General features: G+C 38.7%; 1 protein-coding gene across 3 annotated transcripts in view; it reads left to right on the plus strand.

Annotated features, from left to right (window-relative positions):
- The window catches only part of LOC121516380 (ecto-NOX disulfide-thiol exchanger 2-like), a 206900-nt gene that overhangs the window by 32952 nt on the left and 149662 nt on the right, over positions 1-24286 (plus strand). For all 3 annotated transcript variants that reach the window (XM_041797653.1, XM_041797652.1, XM_041797654.1), the window contains one exon: positions 4879-4956. In XM_041797653.1, the coding sequence (XP_041653587.1) occupies positions 4914-4956 (43 nt within the window). In that variant the 5' untranslated portion in view covers positions 4879-4913. The remainder of the gene's footprint in view (positions 1-4878; positions 4957-24286) is intronic.

The following is a 24286-nucleotide window of genomic DNA, read 5'->3' on the forward strand; positions in this document are numbered from 1 at the left end:
GAAGTTTACACTGATGTGTGTGCATTTCCTCTCCGGCCTTTGCTGTGGTTTCTAATGGTCTGCTCACACTTGCAGCATTTTTATTGACTCTTGATGTAAAACACTTGTGCGATTCAGCTAGAGCATACATTTATCAGCCATTCTGGTCTGCTTTTCCCAGTTTTTTCTGCTCTATACAGTAAAAAAATTCAACAGGCAGGTCAAACATGATCCACAGATAAAAGAAGGCAAGTGCTTTTTCATGTTTTTATTAGTAGTTTTTAGTTTTGTGGGTTAGTGTATTTATTAAACATCTCTTCCTCCAGATAAAGTGTCACTGCTGTCTTACTCGTTTCAGATTTTTACACCATCGTCCTGAAAAAGACCGCAGACCTTTTTGGAATGGGCTCTTGTTGTGTGAGAATGGAAGGTTTTCACTTCTTAAAAATCACATACAGCCTTTTTGAATTATTCATGCTTCGAGAGCTCCAATCTGAACGGCAGCCAGCGCTCTAATCACTTCTCTGTCCCCCTTTCCAAAGCATTGTACTCCACTCTGCATTGTTTTCTATATTGAAACCATGTGGAAAAGAGGAAACAATCGTGCATTGAGACATAAAGATCCCCTTTGTTTCCAGGGTTAATCTAATATTTTCAGTGTTATTAATTGAGGTCAGAAGACTTAAGGACGCTCCCCAGTAATTGAATTGATTGTTCTTATAGACTAATACCGGCCAAACAGATGGACTACTTCAGCGTCTGTTTTCATCACAGCAGGAACCGTAACTGTGATAGAACAAATCCTCCTGTTGTTCTTGCTCAGGGTTCAAGAAGGTGTCTTCAAACCGGAGTTCTGCCAAACTTTAAATATCCAACAGATGTATGGAAATCAGTCTGATGCTGACAGAGGTGGAAGTAATGTGATCTTCTTTTGTGACTTACACTTGTGATGTGCAATGGAAGCTGTAAAGGATCCCAATAAGCCTACTGTACCGTCCCATTTTGTGTCACCCTTCTGTAGGGGTGCCACTTTTATGTATCTATCCAGGGGTTTGAACTGAAACTACCTTAAGCGTGCGATGACTGCTCACCTGGGCTGCAAAACAAAACACAGCTGTGTGCTCTGGAGGAGTAAGTGAAAACGGGAGAAAAACAGACAAATGTCAGCTTAGATTTGGGATATTTAAACTCAACAGAAATCCGTGCTGTTTCCTGGACCGGGTTTCCTGATGTTTATTTGACTTGATTTCAAGTACACAAAGACGAGCCTGAAGGCTGACGCGAGCCTGGTTCATCAGTGATGAATGTGAAAGTGAATTAGTGCTGAAGTGTTGTGAAAGCAAAGCATAAGATCAGTTGATTATCTGTGTTTCAGTGATTCATTTACTTCTAACTTGAGGTAACTTGTAAAAAGATCAATCTTTGGTGGTTGAATCTGTTTGTAAAACTTCGAGCTGCAGCCTATTATAAAACGAGATGAACGTTCCCAGAATTTCTTACTAAATGTTGTTTGATTTTACAGGTCATATATTATGGAGAATTTACTTTTTCAGGCCTTTCTAGCAAAAATGTGTCCTGGCCTGTCCAAAATCCCCCCAAAGCATCTGAAAAATCTATTCCCTTCCCCCCTCTATTTCTCCACCTTTCAGAAAATGTTTGCTGAAACAAGCCTTTATCAGATTTTCCCCTCATGATGTCATGTGGGGAGTTAGCCCCGCCCCCAGGTTCAGTTCCCTCCCTGCTTGGAAGAAAGATCGTCCTCTCAGCTGGCATCTGAGAGCAATGATACCCAACTGCAGCATCGGGTACCGTACAAACTACGTCCTCTACAAAACACACTCCCTACAAAACACGCTCCCTATAAAACACGCTCCCTATAAAACAAGCCCACTTGTGCTATTTGTTTAAGAAAAATTAAGGTTAACTTAGATTAGTTTAGATAGGCCTTAATTAGCTTTAGGTTAGGTTAAGCATTTTAATTTAAACTGGTTAGATATAGGGGTAGCTCATTGGGCTAGGTATATATTTCAATTAATTAGCTTCCTGGGGTTAGGTCTAGCATTTAGAGTCCACTGGTTAGGGTTAGAATTAATTTATTGTATGGATCGATGTAGACCCTTCTCGCTGAGAGAAGGATCAGGGGAGCCACATCCATTGAGCCACATCCATTTACTGAAAGGGGCGGAGTCAGACAGCTCATTAACAAATTAAAGCCACAGAGACAGAAACAGCTTGTTCTCAGCAGGGTTGAAAGAGAGGGGATTTTTAGACATGCAAAAATCCATTTTTACAGCAACAAATTTCACAAGCATGTTTTGGGGACCTCTGAGATCTATATAAACTTGTCTTAAAGGGGTACAATATGTGACCTTTAATATCAGACATACCTTAATTTTTTATGTGAAATATTGTCACAAATCTGAATTTTTACGCTGTGTAATATAAACTTTTATAGCATCAGAAATGCTCTCTTCATGAGAAATGAAGTCAGTCATTTTTTGACCTCTTTTTCTTTCCATTTACTCCAGTTGATGGCCTTTTTGTTTATTGTTATATCAGAATGCTGCTATCAGCTTCCCAGGGTGCTGTGGCACCCGGGTTGAGAAAGGCTGTGATACGCTGTCAAATGCTTTGAGGTTCGATCTTTAGTGCCTTTAGAAAGCAGATTGGCTCATGGCTAGGTAAGAAATCCACGTAATGTAAGCAGTGATGTTCAGTATGAAAGGATAATTAGCTCATTAGCTCACCTCTGATTTTAACTGTGCTTTTCACTAGAATTTTGGTCATATAGGGGCAGAAATTTTTGTTTACTGTATCTTAATAATGCTCAGTTAAGTTTTAGTAATTTAGACTTATTCCAAAACAAGATATCAGTGGAATACTGAAGTCATCAGTGACTGATACTGATATAAAGCATCAATGTTGACGACACAAGGTCACAGTAATGTGTTTGCACACCGTCTCCAGTCCTGATGCTGTTACCACACTGTGAGCTTCATCCTTTATGTCTTTTTGAAAGAGCACACTGCAGAGTCAGGCATGCAGCCTTTAATAGATGCCATGAAGATGTTATTGTGTGTGCCAAGAGCTTATTATGCCTGCCACATACAGTGTCAGCATTAATGTACCTACGAGGCAGGTGTGGATGGGTGATAAAAATCTTATCACCTCACGACACATTGTGAAGAGAATAACACCACTGATGTACCTGCTGAAACCCTACTAGAGCTCTGACACGAGATATAAAAGTGGATGGCTCTACTTTATGTGGCAAATAGAGTATTTCTGTGGTTCATCCAATGCCTTTCCATGTCTGTATAGCTTAAAGAAATGGGTGAAATGTCTGAAAATCAATGTGATCTAGGTGCAGCTGTCCAAAACCTTTAATAAGGTGATACTCAACATATGGCTCTGGAGCCACATGGCTCTTTTATGTCTTAATGTTAAATAATACTGCCCCAGAAAACCTTAAAAAAGGGAAACTTTTTTGCCCCTTTATACCATTTGTGCCACTTTTCACCCATTAAAGCTACCTTTTATTAATAAATACCACTTTTTTTTCCTACTTATTGCCCAATTTTGCCACTTCTTTCTGCCACTTTTCTGCCACTTTTTCCCCATTTATTCCCCTTTTTATCCCATTTTTTGCCCTTTTTCACCATGTTTTGCCCCTCTCTGCCCAATTAAGCTACCTTTTGCCATTAAATACCACTTGTTTCCTTTTTCTCCCATTTTTGCCTCTTTTTTTTTTACACTTTTCTCCCATTTTTGCCCTTTTTCCCACCCCCCCCACTTTTCACCCATTTAAGCTACCTTTTGCCATTAAAATTCCCCTAGATTCCTATTTTTTGCCAATCTTTCCCACTTCTTTTAGCCACTTTTATCCCATTTTTTGCCCTTTTCACATTTTTTGCCCATTTAAGCAACCTTTAGCTATTAAATACCACTTGTTTCCTATATTTTGCCAGTTTTTTACCTCTCTTGACTGCGTTTCCTCAGTTTAGTCACGTTTCACTCTTTTTTTTGTCACTGTTGGACCATCTTTTGCCACCTGTAACTCATTTTTTCTGACACTGTCCCCACTTTTTCTCCCCATTTTTGCCCCTTTTCATCAATTTTCAAATTCAAATTCAAATTCAATTCAAATTCAAAACTATACTGAAGGAAAACAAAGGCAGACACTATTTTTCCTCCATGAATAATTTAAAACTACTCTGATGTTTATTTGAAACTACATCATTGTCCTCTTTGGCATCCATTTTATTCAAAACATATCCAAAGTGTAAAGATGTTTTCAGCATACGCCCATATTCTTCTTATTGCATGTGACTTTTTATCCTTTTGTCTCAGTTTCTGTTTATTTCAGCCCTGATATGAATCATATGTGCTGGGTTGGCTGAGTTGAAAACTGAGATTGTAGATTGTCTTCTAGTGTTTCCTCTACTAGGCGGTCAGGGTCTCCTATCAGCAGAAAGGAGTGAGGATTGTTGATCACTGTGACGTCTCAGAATGGCATGACTGATCCAGATTATCATGGCGACAGAAATCCAGTTATGCAGCATTCTGTATTTCCTCTCCTGATCCGCCCAGTTTGAGTGTTAATAGTGCCGTCAATGGGACCGTCCCTCGCCTCAGAGCTCAGATCAGCTTCTGCTTCACAAAGCAGGGACATCGAGGGAAGTCCATCAGAGGAGTGGATGAATCACATTCTCTCTGTTTTTCTGCTTTTTCTTTTCAAGACATAGCTCCTTTAGTTAAGCCCTTTTTAACCAGTCTCTCTGAAAGTCCTTGAGCAACTACAATAGGAAAAAATTGGCTATCAGATTTGTAGTTCAGTAGACTCTTGTGTGGCATCTAAATGTCAGCTGACCTTTTTGGTGGTTTTGTTTTCTAAAACAGATTCCCTTAAAAGATGACTCAGCCAATGACGCTGCATGACTAGGATGTACAAAGACTATAGATCAAGCCGAGTCTCAGGTAAGAAACCCACGTTTTTTTTCAAGTTTTGTAGAAGAGCATGGGAGGTTTTCTATTAGATGCTAGGGTTTTATTTCACAAAGATTTGTGTTACAGCCAATGCTCCTTTTAAAGGTACTCTTGTATCTGCTCTCCATCTTCTTAACCTTTAAACCTGCCTCACTCTTCCCTTGATTTCACTTAGTTTCAATAGTCATGTTTATTTTTGCTCTGTTTGCTTTGGCTTCTTCTTCTGTGGACATCACCCTTTCTTATTGGTACCAAGGCTTCTGGATTAAAGTGTTAAACTAATTCAGGCCCACATGTGTGATTCATACAAGACTGTGACCAGGAGAGCTCACAGTGTCATGAAGTCAAAAGGAGGCTCTTAAAACATGAAACTAGAAATGCCTACAGGATGATTTGAGTTTTCCAATCCACATAGGGGTGCTTTATTTAAAAGGAAAGCTCAGCTTTAACACTGAGCAAGAGAAAAAGGGTCAAATCTAGGAATCCATTCCCGCTAGGACAGCATATTTATGAGGGTTTGAAGAATACTAGTAGATCTTGTCATTGCTGTAAACACTTACAAAGTAGACGGTTAGTTATAGCAACAGTTCCCTCAAACCAGATGAAGTATAAACTTCTTTGGCAGTCAGATACTGAAGGCTCTTGGCTGCCCGACAGCATCTCTAGTTGCATCAAGGGAACGTTTCAACCCAAAACCAAGAGTTCTTGTTTATTTGCTTGCAAATGAGAACTTGAATCTCCTTCTACAGCCTGATACATTTACTCCACTGTGAGGCTGTTGGAACAAATTTCAGGGTTCGAATATAATTTAAATATTTAAAAACTCATTAATATTCGAAAGCTGAAGCTCGAATGTGTTTTGTTTTTTTATATTTTTGCTGTTTATAATCGTTCTCCAGTCTCTCCCCTCTCTCCTTGGCCTCTACTTCACCCATATGTAGATGTAGGAATCAAATGTTTCCTCACATTACACGTGACATGATGAACGATGAACGTTTTCAAACCACAACACAAGCGCCGCAATGGCGGCCAGAACTGATGTTTACTGCCAAAGTGGTGCGCACCCTGGTGGTGATTTGACAAGTGAGGCTACACTACATCAGGAGATGCTGATGTACGAGAGTAAAACTGCGATGCCCACCGACAGTAACCTGCTGTGGTGGTGGAAAAACGATCCAGTCCAGGTATCCTCTCATGTCCCAGCTGGCATGCCGTTACCTGTGCGTCCCAGGCACCTCGGTCAGAGAAGAGAGGGTTCTGGCTGGGACGATAGTGAACAAAAAAAGCATTGCTCTTGATTCAGAAAATGTGGATCGGCTTGTGTTTTCAGGTTAAAACATGTAGGGACAAGATAGTACCAACATTTTTACCTCCGCCAAAGAGGTTATGTGATCGGCAGGGTTTGTTAGTTTGTTAGTTTGTTAGTTCGTCAGCAACATAACTCAAAAAGTTGTGGACGGATTTTGATGAAATTTTTAGGAAATGTCAGAAATGGCATAATGAAGAAGTGAGTAGATTTTGGGAGTGATCCGGATCACCGTCTGGATCCAGGAATTTTTTAAAGGATTCTGTACTATTGGGAGATAGGGCTAATGGCAGAGGTCTGTGCTCCGAGTACTTTCTTAGTTTAAAAATGTTTTGTTCATTATAAACATGATTTCATCACTGCCATAAGCGTTGCACTTTAATTTATTTTTGTGTGACATTTAATTTCTAACCTGTTTGTTTTAAAGTTGACACTCAGTACCAGAATCCCTGTTAAAGGCCTCTAAATGGTGCAGGTGGCTGTTTGCACTAAAAAAGTGCATAAAAATTAACATTTACTACTTTCGCTTTTAGCTCATTATTTCTTTATTGCCATCTGCAATGTAACATTGGAGCGTCCTCTAGTGGACAAATGTGTAACTACATGGTGATTAAAGCAACTGAATGTTTTACATACATATTATTTAAAAAATGTGCATAAATATTAGAATATAACTCGAAATCTGTAAAAAATAACAAATGAAATTTGAATGGGACTGTAGATAAATATTGACAGCCCTACTCCACTGAGTCTTCAGTCTGCATATGAGAATATAAATGTATGTTCTTTAGAGTTTGTGCCAAGCAGCATTACTGGCTGATGATCATTTACAGCGCTATGGATCGTTCTAAAAACCCACAGAAGCTTTTTTCAACAAAGCACAAGTCAGAGAATGTAAAGTGGGAGATGTAATTGACTTAACTAGCCTGTACTACTCTACAGAGTCATCCAGATACCAGATTTTTGATTTTTGATACACTTCTTGTTGAAATCAAGTTATATAAATACCTGTTTGGGCTATGTTAAGGGCTGCTCAATTATAGCAAAAGCTACAATAATAATAATAATAATTACTTTATTTGTATAGCACTTTTAAAAACATGGGTTTATAAAGTCTTTGACATGTGAAGAAGCAAACAGAAGAATGAAGCAACAAACCCAAACAAAAGACAAGAAGACAGAACGTGACATGCAAACAACTTCAGCAGAATCCAGACACTTAAAGAATCCAACCAAAAATATGGTTGAGATAATAATTCAACAACATCAAAACCTAGATGTCGTGTAAAGCCATGCAAACTAAGACATCACAGACATCAATCAGAGTGTAGGCATGAAAGAATACTACACTAAGACATCATGGACATCATCAGGATGCAGGCAGGACACAGACATCAAGTACCATCAAAACAATAGGAACCCAGGCAATGCAGGAACCCAGCTACACAGGCTGAGACCGAGATGACCAAAATTAAAGATGTGAGATGTTAAAAAAGAAACAAAGGGGAGTAAAAACAAAACAAGAGATAAACAAAAAAAGGCAGTAAAATGTAAATAAATGGGGCAAAACAGATAGTAAAACAAGATAAAAACAAGCTCTAAAACTGTAAAAGCAGTAAAACTGATAAATATTATAGCAAAGGTAAACAAAAGGAAAGCAAAAAAGACATAAAAGCAATAAAAAAAGGAAGAAAGTAATGATTCAAAACAGCCAAGGGGCAAGGAAATAAAATGAGGTTGACAGGGAGTAAAGGTGAGTAAAAGATTAAGAGGAAACAAAATAAGATGAGAAACTAAAATAGGTAAAAATCTGTGAGAAGATAAAAAACAATCATGTTTGCTTTTCACCGCTTTCCACATTATTATCTAAATTGAATTTCAGTGTCATAAACATTCAAGTTTTTGTTTTTCAGTTAAACTCATGGATGGTGTTGTGCCTCAGGGCTCTTTGGATCACTGAAATCAATCTCAGACACCTGTGATCATTATTTTGCAAGGTGGGCCCAATTAAAGGAAAACTACTTAAGAAGGACGTTCCGCATTATTAAGCAGGCCACAGGTTTCAGCAATATGGGAAAGAGAAAGGATCTCTGCAGCTGAAAAGCCTCAAATAGGGCAATGCCTTGGACAAGTTATGAAAACATTAGATATCTCAGGAAAACTTAAATGTGATCATCGTACTGTGAAGAAACCTGTGGCTGATTCAGAGCACAGACGGGTTCGTGCAGATAAAGGCATAGTGAGGAGGGTTTCTGACAGACAAATTCATGGGATTAAGAGAGCAGCTACTAAAATATCATTACAAAGCAGCATTATGATTTATGCTCTAAAAATTATTTTACCTTGAATAACGTGTCATATATGACAATGCTGCCCTCAGAGTTACAAAATATGCATTATAAAATTAATCATAACTCTGTGCTACGTGTGCTTGGCACATTTTCTTTCCTTTTAAGTGGCAGATACAGTGTTTTGGTTTTGAGCTCCTCTAGAGGCACTGATCCAAGAGAGACGGTACGTCTATCAAAGGTCAGTGAGTCTGCCCACTGCTTTGCTTTGGGCTAAAATGTCCTCATAAACAGCTGATGGATTACCATGGAGTTTATCCTGACACTCACGGTACACAGATAGAAACTAAACTCCCTTGTGACTCTCTTACTCTGACATGTATGGCTTTTGACTTCCATCAGATCCATTCCTATGATGTTTAATCCCGATGTGTTGAATTAAATAACTTTGTTGATATCCTGACTTTTCATCAGTGCCATCATTATTAGAAATATTGACCTGAAACGTTTTGGTCTCTGACCAGATATCTGCAAAGTAATGACACTGCCATTACCCTGAGTGGTTAATCTAAGATAGTGAGCAAGCTAATGCATCTACTGAGCATCAAAATGATTGCATTGACTCAGTAATAGAGACATGTAATCAGAGGTTGTTCTCTCCTTAAAACTTACACTTTCACCGTCACTGTATGTAGCTTACACACTATTTCTATACTATAGAAGTGGTAGTTATTTTTATGATGAGGAAAGTTAACTTTAACATGATCATGTAAAGAAAAAAACTGCAAAACAAGGCTTAACAGCATTAGTCACTCTATGCCTTTGTGTGATCTGTTTCAGTGTTTTGAGCTCCTACAGTTCACTGTCTGAGGATAGAAACTGAGCTGAGGTAGAAACAGACAGATTACTGCAGAGAGGGAATGAAAAGCTCCTTTCTTGCTGCGTTCTGGCCGATGAGTGTGTCCTTTCTCATTACTCTCACACAGAGTAGTATGCAGGTCAGTCAGGTGATAATGAATGCTCTGTCTGAAACTCGGCCTGCCTGTCTGCTCTGCTCTCTCTGTTGTTTCCCCTCTCTTTCTTCGCCCTCAAACACTGCACAGTTTTCTAAATTATTTTCCTCTGGTGGGTTTAATTAGCTCATCTTCAGTGTTTTTATACAAATTAAAGGTGTGAGACTACAAAGATATCAGGTTTTTCTGTTTTTTCTTCATTAATTAAACTCTGACTCGAGGCCAGAGTCTCTGGCTGTGGATTATCAGGTGTGTATGGAAACAAAGAACAGGAACCTTTGTTGGTGGATCGTTTGCTTTAGTCTCAGCACTCACAGGACTGAAAGAATAAATTAAATTCAGAGCACACCGACCCCCACTGTACCACCGTCTGCAGCAGGGAGAGATGGAATAATGCATTCAGCCAACACCTCACTGGAACACCAGGTACTGGGTTCAGGGTTGGATTTGATGACAGATCAATGAAATATGAATAAAATCAGTGGAAAAATATCCCTCTGGTTTAGCTTTTTGTAGAAAGCAAAGGAAACTGAGTATAAACGAAATGCAGTCATGTATGTCAAGCAATATTTACTGCTGTTCAAATGGTGTTCAATACGTTTACATATAATGCTTTTAAACTTTTTTTTTACTATTTTACATTGTTATTCTCTTTTTAATTTAAATTATACTAAATGATTACTGAAAGAGTGCATGCAGTATTGATCAGTGTGTTTTTGCAATTTTTGCGCCAACAAAGATAATTCATTCTTACATCTACATATGAAATTTGCACTAGAACGTCTCTGCTGCAAAATATTTCAGTTAAAATGGTACTTCAAATGGATCTTTAACACACATTTCACCTTAAAGGCCTTGTAAAGTCATCTCAAAAAAATTTGACAGGTCACTGTGTTATGAACCACCAGGCCAAATATCAGTCATGACATCAGTCATGGCCTCTTCCTGTTCCAACATGACTGTGCACCAGCGCACAAAGCAAGGTCCATAAAGACATGGATAACAGAGTTTGGTGTGGATGAACTTGACTGACCTGCACAGAATCCTGACCACAACCCAACAGAACACCTTTGGGATGAATTAGAGCGGAGACTGAGAGCCAGGCCTTCTCGTCCAACATCTGTGTGTGACCTCACAAATGTGCTTCTGGAGGAATGGTCAGAAATTCCCATAAACACACTCCTAAACCTTGTGGAGAGCCTTCCCAGAAGAGTTGATGCTGTTACAGCTGTCAAGGGTGGACCAACGTCATATTAAACCCTATGGCTAAAGGATGGGATGTCACTTAAAGGGATGCTTCAACATTTTGGCAAATTTGCCCATTGCCATAATTTCTGTAGTGTTAGTAATAGGTTCGTTTCCTTTAGTTGTCAGTGCAGCTGTTTCTAGATCTGGGGGGACCATTAAACCAGCTGCACAGCTAACGTTATGGAAGCAGACAGTATCCCTTTAAGTTCATATGCGAGTCAAGGCAAGTGAGTGAATACTTTGTACCTGGTGTGTTAAGACAGAGTTTGGATTTCACTTTTCAGGGACTTTAAAGAGAGATTGCACTTCATTTTTTTTGATGAATTCTTCATCCCCAGTCGTTAACTAATTGATTAGAAACCAAGCATATTAGCTTAACTGATAATTGAGCTCAACATGCTTGATTTATAAAGCCGTCTTCTTTTCAGTGGTGAATATTTCTATAAGACAAGCAGCAAACGCTGCAGATATTTGCAGCATTAGTTCTTGTCTTTAAGAATACAAGAAATTCTCCATATGAAGACTTTGTATCACTGAAAAATTGATGACAGACCGCGGTTTCTGCCTTGTTCAGAGATCCACAGGAGCACTAGGTAAAGATGATCGAATATGACTGAAGTGCAGCGTTACCAGGGGGACATTTGAAGATTTGGTTGTTGATGAAAGCTTTCTTTCATGACAGTGTGAATGGGAACATTAGGTTTTGACAAAATGATGAATCTAACATCACAGACTCATGACAAAGTGGTGTTTTATGTAAAAACAGTTATTTTCTACTCTTATGTAACAAATGGAGCCAGAGTTTGAAGCTGAATTTGTCATCACAGATCGAGTTTGTCTGCACTTTTGAAGACACTTTAACGTTTAAAAATCTGTTTTCTTGACCCAAATTTGCTTTCATTTGATCAAGTATTAAAAATAACTGCATATTTCAATAGAACTGTTATCAGAAGAAAGATTACTCAGGCTATGACTAATACTTTGTAAGAAGTGTGTGTCTTAAATAATGGCCCATTCACAAAAAGATTACTTGGACAATTTTCCAATTTTAACACAGGCCTGCTTCAGATTTAAAGCTGCTTTTATCTCAGGTGGTTTAAATCAGGATTTAACTAAACATTTAATGAATAGATGTGAAATGTCTGCTCTCAGTGAACATGGCTTTAAACCTCAGAAGGAGTCTAACTCCTAATTTAGGTCCTCCATTGTCCCTTCACCTCATCTCAGGCTGTGCTTTTTTTCAGGGTTGGACTTCTCCTTTGGAGGTAGATGTCTCACTTTAACGTCTTAAGACCTGAGCTTTTGTTTGGAATGCACTTTTAGTTTCTTCTACTTACTTGGTTTAAGAGGGACCTGATAAGTTTAAGAAGGTCAGCCTTGTCTTCTAACAGAAATTAATTTTGACAGAAATTGATGTCCTAAATCAACATAAATTCCCCAAAATTCCAAAGAAACTGCCAACAGAATTTTGTGAAAAATTCTTAAACTTATTTTGAGAATTTCCCATAAAATAACCCCTAATTTCTTCACATATTCCTCAAATGTTTCAATCAAATTTTTTTGCCTTCATTTTGATACCAAAGGATACCGGGCCTACCAATTCCCAAAATTAAAAAAAAAAAAAAAAAAAAAATCCCAGGTATCCGTAAGCATGCCTAAAAAATTTGAAGCATGTTTCCTGAAAAATTAAATTAAAAATTCCTCAAAAAAAAAAAAAAAAAAAGAACAAAAAAACAAATGCATTTCCCAAATTAACACAAAAAATGAAAATAAAACCCAAACTCCTAAAATATACAAAAAGTTCCATGAAAAACTCCAAGAAATAAATTTTCATCATAAATTCTCCTAGTATTTCAAGTGTATTACTAATACTTCAATGGACAGTCCAGACAATTTCCTAAAAAATTCTTAAGTTAAGCGATGCTTTTCTTTAAAACATTGATGACATCTTCAAGAGACGGATGGCAAACTGGACGCCACGAATCCCAACCAGCAGCCAAAAATGCAGCTGTGTCATCAGCTGCTCATCTTAGATGGCTTGACGCATTTTACCCAGCTAGAACAAACAAACAGTCATCACCTCCTCATGTGGCTGTTTAAGCCTGAATTCATGAGTGGAGCTTTAGCCGAGTGATTCTCTGGCTGTGAATGATGACGGGGCGGTGACTCGGACTGTTAGCAGCATTTCAGCAGAGCAGAGGGGTTAACAGTTGTTCTGCTCTCTCTTTGAGACCCGTTTCCATCAATATTCATGCTTAGGGGGGATTCTCCAGTTATCCTCCTTTTGGATCTTAATCCAGTTTCCAGAACAGATGCTGCCGTCACCAAGACACCAGCAGTAACTCCCTCCTCACAGGTTATCCTGAAAACTGTGGCAAACATGGCTCTGCATCTCTGAACACTTTGGATCTGTTTTATAGCGTCTCATCACTCCCCCTCTACTCATTAGACTCCTCCTGGTTGGGATAAACCACAACGTGAACTGGGGAGCTGTGAGACTCTCTTAATGAGGTGTGACTGAAGCTGGGGAGTCACTTCAACCTTTCCTGTCCAGATGATCATCTGCTCCCCATCAGTCAGGGGCCAGGGGGGCCAGTAAGGAGGGAGGAGGAGAAGATGGGAGAGGTAATTAGAAAAGGAAGGATTAAGAAAGATGGAGGTCAAAGATAACCAGTGAGAGCTAAAGACAGAGATGTCTCCAACCTCAGGACACATTTCAGAGCCAACTGTCTTCTTCTATAGAGGGCAGAGGAGTTAATGACATTTTCTACTCATGCATGAGCTACAAACTCTCCATTCACTGATCTCAACATGGAAGACACCAAATACCACTGAGAGACTTTCTGCTGAGCTGATCCACTTTAAATATCATCTCTCTTTCTCTGTAAGCACCGACCTGAACCCTGTTGTTTGGCTGGAAAGGTCATTTTGATACAGCATGGTGCTGAAATCTTTAGAGGTGAAAACAGGAGTGTGTGAAGTTGCAAATGACTCGACGGAGGCAGAAAACAGAGACGCCAACATCTCACAGGACAGAGTCATAGATGTTTAGCAGAGAAGGAAACTAAAACCGAGGCTCGTTTAAAGGACGACTACGTCTCTCTGAGCACTTGTTAAAGTTGTACTGTGATAGTCAGTGATGCCCAGCTTCCATTTAAATAGCAGTGACTGAATATGCACCGCAACCCCAATTCCAAAAAAGTTGGGGCACTGTTTAAGCTGTAAATAAAAGCGGAAGTCAATGATTTTCAAATCTCCTAAAGCCATGTTTTGTTCTGTATAGAACATAAACAACATATCAGATGTTGATTTTACCATTTTATGAAAAATATCTCATTTTGAATTTGATGGCAACAACACATCTTAAAAAAGTAGGGACAGGGCCATGTTGACAGTTGTGTAGCATCCCCTCTTCCTTGAACATTAAAGTCTGGGAGACTGAGTGGTGAGGTGAGTTTCTGGAGGTTTTGGAGAGGAATGTTGTCCCATTCTTGTCTGATGTAGGACTCTAGCTGCCCGTCAGTCCTGGGTCTTCTTTGCTGGATTCTTCCTTGTCTGGTGACCCAAATGTTGGTGAAAAATCTGGACTGCAGTCAGACCAGTTCAACATCCAGACTCTTCTCCTGTGAGGCCATGCTGTTGTCTTGGATGTTATTTGGCATAGTCATGCTATAATAGTCAAGGCCTTCCCTGAAAGGGATGATGTCTGGATGGGAGCATATGTTGCTCTAAAACCTCTCTCTACTTTTCAGCATTGGTAGTTCCTTTCCAGATGTTAGAGTTGCCCATGCCATAGGCACTAATGCAATACCATACCATCAGAGATGCAGGCTTTAGAACTGAGCCAGGAGAACAAGCTGGATGCTTCTTCTCCTCTTCAGTCCACAGGACATAGTGCTTGTGGTTTCAAAGAGAAATTAATATTTGAATAAACACGACCACAGAACAGTTTTCCATTTTACCTCCAGCAGCGTTTCTGTGTTGTGCTCAAATCTCACTTTCCTTTACGTTGTTTATTTTGTTGACTACAACTATGACAAAAATTTTTGTCAATAGCCTTTTCTTCCATGACAAAAACTAGACTAAGACGAACAAAAATATATATGTGATCACTAGAACTGACAAAAAGTAAGTTAAGTTTTTGTCAAGATGACTAAAACTCGACTGAAACTTAATATAGTTTTTGTCAGACCTTCTAAATCCGTGATATTTCTCTACTGTGGGCACATCTGTCATAAAATAATGCAACTGTAGCCATTCTGCCTCTCAGCTGTAGAAAGCAGGGACCCCAGCTTTGGCAGGAAGTATAGAACACACCATGATTTGGTACCAGATTTAGGAAAGAAAATAAATGCTTGGACTAAAAGCAAAGACTAAAATGTGAGGACTTTCCATGGAGTAAAACTAGACTAAAATGTTTTTGAGTTTTCATTGACTAAAACTTAAAAGGGTAGAAATGACTAAAATGTGACTAAAACTAAAAGACATTTCATCTTAAGACTAAGACTAAAATTAAAAATAGATTCCAAAATTAACACTGTTCCTTTGCCTGATCCATCTTAAATTTGCATTTGTGGATGGCATGACCAACTGTGCTGGCAGACAGTGTTGTCTGAAAGTGTTCCTGAGCATGTGCAGTGATTTCCAGTACAGAATCATGCCTGTTTTTAATGCAGATCACCAGCATCCAGTAAGCGACCTTTGACCTTGCCCCTTCTTCACAGATTTCTCCAGATTCTCTGAATCTTTTGATGATATTATGGACTGTAGATGGTGGTATATTCAAAGTCTTTGCAATTTTACGTTGAGGAGCAAAAAAAAAGATTGGTGAACCTCTGCCCATCTTTACGTCTGAGAGACTCTGCCTCTCTAAAATGCTCCTTGTATACCCAGTCATATTACTGACCTGTTACTCGATAGCCCAATCAGTTACTCCTCCTGCTGTTTTTAAGTAATACCACTTACTTTTCCAGCCTTTTGTTGCCCCATCCCTACTTTTTTGAGATGTGTTACAGCCATCAAATTCAAAGTGAGATGTTTTTCATGAAAAGGTAAAATGTCTTAATGTCAACATTTATTGTTAAAAAAATGTTTTTTTTAAAGGTTTGCATATCATTGCAGTCTCTTTCTTTATATTTTACGCAGCGCCCCAGCTTTTGTGGAATTGGGGTTGTACCCTTCATGTGATCACCATGCCAACAGATATATTGTGCATATGAATCTCACAGTTCTATACATTTCTTCTTCTTACATGTCAAACTGAGATATGGGCTCATGATTTATGGAACAAAGTGCTTCAAGTTTTCCTCTCAAGGAAACGGTGAAATCCTGCAGCTATAGAATAATTATTTCCTCTATCATTTTGAAGCAAGCAGGAAGATTATTTGAATTTGACAGCTGTAATGCCAGCCAACACACACTCTCCCATTTGAAACCATAAAAAGAAGCGAAGGCTGCTTCCATCAGCTGAGGCACAGAGTCACATTAGTGTTTGATTTGAATGTTTTGCAGCAGTTAGCGGGCCATGGAAAGAACATCAGAGACAACAAGAACACATAAGGCATATTAGATCCTTGAAAATCAAGACATCAGGCAAATGCCCTTTCCTGCTTTTTTCACATTCTGTTTATTGAATCTGTAATTCAGCAACATCACACATGGTGGGAGCATAACAGATTACAAACGTCACTCTCGAAGGACTCTGGAATTGAATGAGAGCATGCTCAGGCTGTTCCTCATTACTACTGGCTGACAGTGGCAATTGAATTCTGCTGAGAAAAATAACTCACTTTATTTATTATTAAGTCTCTACTGGAGAAACATGGACAGCAAAATGGCAAACAATCAGCTGGTAGCTGTGTTTTCGTCTCCTATATCCTTGAGAATGGGTGATCCATAAGGACCCCATGGCTCAGAAATGTGTCCCATGATGTGTCGCTGTAGGAATTTAGTCACAGTGAGTGGATTTTTTAAAGCAAAGATTTAACTTCAATGAAAACATCTATTCTCATAGATTTGTCTACAATTGATCTTTTAGAGCAGTGATACTCAACATGTGGCCCTTTTGTGATTATTTGTGGCTCTTTTATGTCTTAATCTTGAATATTACTCCCCAGAGAACCTTAAAAAAGGAAACTTTTTTGCCCCTTTTTACCATTTTTTGCCATTTTTCACCCATGTAAGCTACCTTTGGTCATTAAATACCCATTTTTTCCTTATTCCCCATTTATTGCTACTTTTTTCTTCCAGTTTTTGCCCCTTTTCATAATTTTTTGACACTTTTAGCCCATTTAAGCTACATTTTGCCATTAATTACTTGTTTCCTTTTTTCCCCATTTTTGCCACTTCTTTTTGACTTTTTTTTTCCAATTTTTGCCCTTTTTCACCATTTTTTCCCCACTTTTCACCCATTTCAGCTACCTTTTGCAATTAAATACCCTTTTTCCCATTTTTTGCCTGTTTTTGAAACTTTTTTGCCATTTTTTCCCAATTTTTTGCCACTTTCTTCTAGGACTGTAGTCAACCAAAGAAAAACTTGGTTGACTAAAATCGCACCAGATCATCAATAAATCGATTGGTCATTGGATGGACCAAAATCATCCTTTTTAACATAACGTTGCCACACCGCTGACTTTTCGACATGTTGTCAATTAACGGGAAACGGAGTATAAACGTGCTTCACAGGCTTTGCTCTCCTGTAAGGTTTGAGGGTCCTAGTGACGCTGTTTTGACTTTCTGGGTATTTTACCTGTAATTAATTACCCTTAAAGACAGGAGTAAATTATATTTGAATAGTTATATTCATAGTTCTTTTTTTTTTTGTAAATTATATTTTGTAACACTAGATAACTGAAAAAATAAAAAGACATGATGTCTCCCTTCTCACCCTGCAAAAAATGTATTCGTCCAATTAATGTAGCACGTGCGCTTGTTCGATCAATTGGATTTTGGTTGAACATGAGGTCATTGACCAGTTAATCGACAAATCAACCTGAGGCTGTCAGCCCTACTTTCTTCCAACTTTTGCCCTTTTTCACCAATTTTTCCCACCTTTCGCCCAATTAAGCTACCTTTGCCATTAAATACCTCTTGTTTCCTTTTCCCCATTTTTGCCTCTTCTTTTTGCCAATTTTATCCTCTTTATGCCCCTTTTCACATTTTTTTTGCCATTTTTCACCCATTTAAGCTGCATTTTGCCATTAAATATCACTAGTTTCCTCTTTTTTGCCCATTTTTGCTACTTCTTTTAGCCACTTTTATCCCATGTTTGCCCCCTTTTTTTTAACCATTTTTCATCCATTTAGCATCCTTTTGCCATTAAATACCACTTGTTTCCTATGTTTTGTCCATTTTACTCACTTTTCACTCTGTTTTTGCCTTGTATTTGCTATTTTTAGACCATTTTTTTGCCACCTGTAACTCATTTTTTGGAACTTCTCACCACTTTTTCTACTTTCAGACAATTTTCCACCTTTTCTCCCCATTTTCTCCCCTTTTCATCCATTTTTGCTGCTTTTTGACCATTTTTGCCATCTGTAATTTACTTTAATTGCTACTTCAAGCCGTTTTTGCCACTTTTCACCGCTTAGATAGTGGCTCTTACAAAGCTATTTTTCAACAATATGGCTCTTTGGTTTAGTAAAACTGTTTTAGAGGAAGACTTGTCCCAATTTTTCCCTCCTCCTTGAAGATTTTGTTTTCAGTGTGGTCGATTTTGTAAAGTGTTTTACAGAAGAACTGCTGGTCTGATTTTCATAAAAATTGGTTTGCACAGGAAGAACCCATTACTGTTTGGAGCAGAACTGAACCGCTTGTTGACTCAGACTAACTGTAATATTGTTGCACGTGGTGTTTTTTGTTGTTTCTTGTACAGCTGCAATGGGACTGACATATTAATTAAACCATGTGATGTACGAGTGATAATTTTGTAGATGTGGCGCTGTCTATGGTGCTGAATTGACAGCTGTCAGTCAGAGCTGTTGAGGGAAAAAAGGCGCCATATCCAGCTGATTTCGAGCGGTTTATGTAAAAGCACTATTTGCGCATGAGGCACTGTACTGTGGAGGAATTTTGGCCCACTCTTCTTCGCAGAATTGTTTTAATTCAGCCACACTGGAGGGTTTCCCAGCATAAACAGCCTGTTTAAGGTCATGCCACAGCATCTCAATCAGATTTAAGTCAGGACTTTGACTAGGCCACTCCAGAACCTCAATAGTTTTATAAGCTGTTTAGAGGTGGACTTGCTGGTGTGTTTGGGATCATTGTCTTCTGGCAAAACTCAAGTGTGCTTGAGCTTGAGGTCAATTACAGCAAGTGGTCCAGGTCCTGAAGCAGCAAAGCAGACCCAGATCATCACACTGCCACCACCACCTTTGACTGTTGGTATGATGTTCTTTTGTCCCAGATGTATGGGATGAACACTGTTTGGTCAGTCCACAGAGTATTTTCCCAGAAGTCTTGGGGATCATCAGGATGTTTTTAGTCAAATGTGAGATGAGCCTTTGTGTTCTTTGTGGTCGGCATTGGTTTTGGCCTCGGAACTCTTCCATGATGCCATTTTTGCTCGGTCTCTTTCTTACCGTTCAATCAACACTGACCTTGACTGAGTCAGTGAGGCCTGCGGGTCTTATGATGTTCTGCCTTCTTCTGGGACATCCTTAATGAGTCATCACTGTGCTCTTGGAGTTATTTTAGTTGGCTGGCCACTCCTGGGAAGGTTCACCACTGTTCCAAGTTTTCTCCATTTGTAGACAATGGCTATCACTGTGGTTGGCTGGAGTCCCATAGCCTTAGAAATGTCTTTGTAACCCTTCCCAGACTGATAGATGTCGGTGACTTTGACTTTGGCCTTGGTGTGGCTCTGAAGTTGATTTTTGCTTTCCAGAAAATGTGGTGCAAAACTGTATTTTGTTTCTACTCTGGTCCTCTTTGTCTAATATTCAAACTTGTTTCATGATCTGAAACATTTACGTTTGACAAATATGCATAAAAAGACATCAAGAAGGGGGCAAATACTTTTTTACTGCACCGAAGTGTAGGTCTGACACGTTTAAAGTGTTTCATTCTTCAACAGTATTACTTAAAATCAATAAAAAAAACAATTTGGGAAATAAAATACTTCATTTTGGGAGTATATGTGGGCATACATATATGTCAGATGCATGTTTCAAAGCAGACCAGACTAACGGCCTTGGCGGTGGTCACTAATCTCTGTGTGCCTTTCAAGCTGTGTCGTGTTTCTCTCACCTTTCCTGGAATCCTCATTGTAACATAGACGGGCACTCTAACGGCGCTGGCTTACATCAAGGCCAACAGTCCGGCCTATATAGACCTGGAAAAATCTGCATGCCTGCTGCATTTATATCTGCAGCCATGTTTAAAGTGGCTGTTATGATTTAAAGTATGCAGGGTTTTAGGGGAAGTTAGTATTACTGTTAACTTATGGGACACTTCTGCTACAGTCAGTTTGGATCTTATCAAACCTTTAATGGGATCTCTGCTGGACTATGCAAGTAAGAGTAAACTTTCAAGTTTTCTGTAATCCTCCTGACATACATATAAAAAACCTGAAATTGAGAGCTATTTTGAGTTGATATTTTCTAAACACCATCCAAGGCTTTTAACCTGAATGACATAACCTCCATCTTTATTTTGATGTTTAAAGTGACAGTGGCATTAAAGCTGCACAGCCAGCTGCCTGTCCATTAGGTTTACATAGCCTAGTCTGTTAATACAGCAGCTTTTCAGTGAATCCTTCATTACCTTCATTAGTGATCTAGTGTTACAGTATAATTAGTGTCTTTGCTGAAACACTGGAGACATCTCAAATAGCTGTAGATGAAAGCTTCTCAACACCTGTGAGGATCAATGAGGAGACTGTGATGTTATTCCAGTTAATACAGCAGTCATATGTGCCGTTATTACTTTATAACATTCTTTTCCACAGACTCCGATGAGGTTTGACTGACAATCTGAGTGTAATCATTTCATGGAACATATTTACAATGACAGCTGTAGGTGGAAACTAAGCGTCAAATTATTTTTTTTATTGGGGAGGGGTACAGATTATTATATGCTGATGAAACTAATAACAGATATGAAAAATTTTCAGTGAAGATCCTGAATTTGAATTAGTAAGATAAATAAGTACAACAGTGATAAAGGTGAGTTTTTATCCGTGACAACTGTACATCTTTTACAGTTCATGAGTGAATATTTGTGCCTCCAACATGAGTAGAAGTAGAAAAACCAGACTAAAAATGTTTTAATGCAGTGTTACTCAACCCTGCTCAACTAAATTGCTGAAAAACACCCTTGCAAGAGCCACAATCTGAGTGGTGAAAAAATGGGTTAAGTGGCAGTAAAAAAAAAAACAAAGCTGGCAAGAAAAGGTCAAACAGTGTCAAAAATGGGTGAAAAGGGGTAAAATAGGCATAAAATGGGAAAAAAACTGGGTGAAAAGTGACAAAAATGGGGAGGAAAAGTGGCACAGTAGGAAAAAGCAGGAAAAAAGTGTACACCCACATCCAAACTAAGGTGGGCAGATGCTGAGCTGAAAAAGAGACTAACAAAGAACAGAAAGATGGCTCGCACACTGTAGGGCTCCAAAAATATGAATATTTATTGCACCAATGTGGCGTTTTGAGCAGACAAAAGTGACAGGTGCAGAGCGCCTCATTATATACAGGTGAATCCGATCTGTGAGTCATCATTTTAGCAAGATTGAAGAACTAAAAAACACGTCAGCATACAACCCAGTGACGATATGCGATATTTACAATATCATATGATCAATATATATTAACTAGAGGTACTTAAAATGTAACAAATTCTGCACAGGTAGATGTAGGACAAGAACAACCGGTAAAAAGGGGTGAGAAGTAGAATAATAAATGAGTTACAGGTGGCAAAAATGGTCATGAAGCGACAAAAACATAAAAAAATGAGTAAAAAGTGACTAAAATGGGCAAAAAGCAGCAGAGAGTGGCAAAAAAAGCAAGAAAAGTGGCATTGAATGGCAAATGGCAGCTTAAATGGGCAAAAAGAGGCAAAATGAAAAAGGAAAAAGGAGGGATGATTTGCAAAAAGTAGGATAAAACAGGCAAAAACTGGTGGAAAAAGAGCAAAACTGGATATAAGTTTCAAAAAGTGCTAAAAGAAGCTAAAATTGATTTAAAGTGGCAAAAAAAGTGAAAGAGAGGCAAAGAATGCAAATAAGGACAATGGAAATATACAGACAAAAAAATAAAGGTTGACAATTAAAGCCTACTGTATAAGAGCGGGAAATGAACTGATTAATGTGACTTACAATGGATAATTTCTGAGGTCAACGTTTCCCTTTTTAAGGTTTTTAAGGGGAATAATATTTCAAATTAAAACATTAAAGAGCCACAAAGTTTTATGTAAATAAGTATAATTTTTTAAAACAAAATACACTCAGTGTGATAAAGCAACACAGCATTTCATAACTAGAAAAGCTCTCGGAGAGCGCAGACCTCTGCCATTAGCCCTATCTCCCAATCGTGCCGAATCCTTTAAAAAATTCCTGCATCCATCCCCATGTACCCCCCACCACGGCATTTGCTGATTACTCCCTCCTGGAATCACGGTGAGGCAAAGCATTGGCTTCGCTATGGGTGGACTGTCATGGCAGAAGCATTGCCTGCCGGTGCCAACAGATGCACTGACAGTCTCACCCATGGTCTGCCCGGACAACTGGAAGTCATGGCAGAGGGTGAATGTTCCTCTATTCCTCCCAGCATTGTGAGTGTTCTTGCTACAATTCGCTGTCTTTGTCTGTGTTACGCTCCGACTTGTCTCCTCGACCGGGCGTGCGTCTTTCAACCTCTATAAACTCCAAAACTTTGAATAGAAACACACCCAAAATGCTGCTGGGATTGAAGTTACTCATGTCCGCCATCTCCTGGTGTGAAGTGGTAACAGTGCAGACCTCCACTATAAGCCGTATCTCCCAATAGTAAAGAATCCTTTAAAATATTCCTGGATCCAGAAGGTGATCCGGATCACTCCCAAAATCAAATCAGTTCTTCCTTCTGCCATTTCTGCCATTTCCTGAAAACTTCATGAAAATCCATCCATAACTTTTTGAATTTTGTTGCTAACAAACAAACTAACTAACTAACAAACCCACCCGATCACATAACCTCCTTGGTGGAGGTAAAAATCTATTGTACACCTAGATTTTAACTGCTGATGCATTAATGTTTTGATCACTTAAATGGTAAGAATTTAATTGGTTGTTAAGATGGAGCTTATTAGGATGGATACCTTATTTTAATAGAGCATGAATGTATTAGCAGACTTTCATATCAGTTATCAGAATCAGCCAGCTTACTGTTGATTAAGTCATTTAAATCAATTTGAAATAACAGCAGTATTTTCCCTCCTAAATCTGGTGGAGGGAAGTTAAATGCAAGTATTTATTGCAGCACCAGTCAAGTACCTAACATTTAAGCGATTTAGCAGAAATTTCCCTTATCTCTGCAACATTAGCAGAAACAGTTTCAGGACATTTTAGCACAAAAACTGATCACATGGAGCTGTAATAGAGTGGTTTCCAACCATTTTTCCCTGTGTTTGACACCTGAGTCATTCATCAGGGCTTTTTATAGCAGCGCTGTTGTAGTTGATTGTTGTAGCCAGACAATGTATAAACATCCTTCAGTGCAATGTAAACCCTCCATGACATTCTGTTACTATTGGAGGCTGAGCTGAGTGCTAACATTAAACAGGTGTTGTCAGTGTCTCCTCCAGGATCCCATGTAAACTAGACTGAAGGGAGTTTATTAGATCAGGATTAGACGACCCAGCCGGCCACTGCAGTGACACATTACACATTCCTCCCATACGCGTTCTTCTCATGTCTCTGTACACAGTTAGGGTCTAATTATGAGAGCATTATAGTGTTTACTCTGCTGTTTTCCTTCTGTAATTAATCTTCTGACTGCACGTTCTCAGTCATGGTTAAACATTTATTATGTACAGTAGGATTCCAGGATTACACAGTCATGTCTCTTTCATGTATTCACAATCGCAAAAATAAAGCCAATTCTTCCCCAATATAATAATGAAAAAGTCGTCTATGCGCTCATTTTATTTTGACTACTGCAACTCACTCCTATCTGGTATCCTATTCTCATTTCTTTTATAAATGTATTTTCTTTTAATTTGCTTGTTTGTTTTTCTCCCAGTGCAGCACCCTTATTTCCAATGCTAGTATCCTCATCATGCAAAATGTTGCACCACATGTTTTTAATCCAGTCATTGTGCAATGGATTTTTGTACTATGTGTGACTATTGTTGTTTTATGTGTTGCGAGTTCTGCTTAGAAAGTTTGCCTCTGCACACCTCAGGGCAGTTTTTAATCCCTTATTTTTAATGGTTCTATTGATTTCCATTGCATGCTTTTAGGGATGGGAATCTTCTAGCATCAGAAACTGTGAGGC

The sequence above is a fragment of the Cheilinus undulatus genome, linkage group 10 (genome assembly GCF_018320785.1).
Source record: "Cheilinus undulatus linkage group 10, ASM1832078v1, whole genome shotgun sequence".
NCBI classification, from domain to species: domain Eukaryota; kingdom Metazoa; phylum Chordata; class Actinopteri; order Labriformes; family Labridae; genus Cheilinus; species Cheilinus undulatus.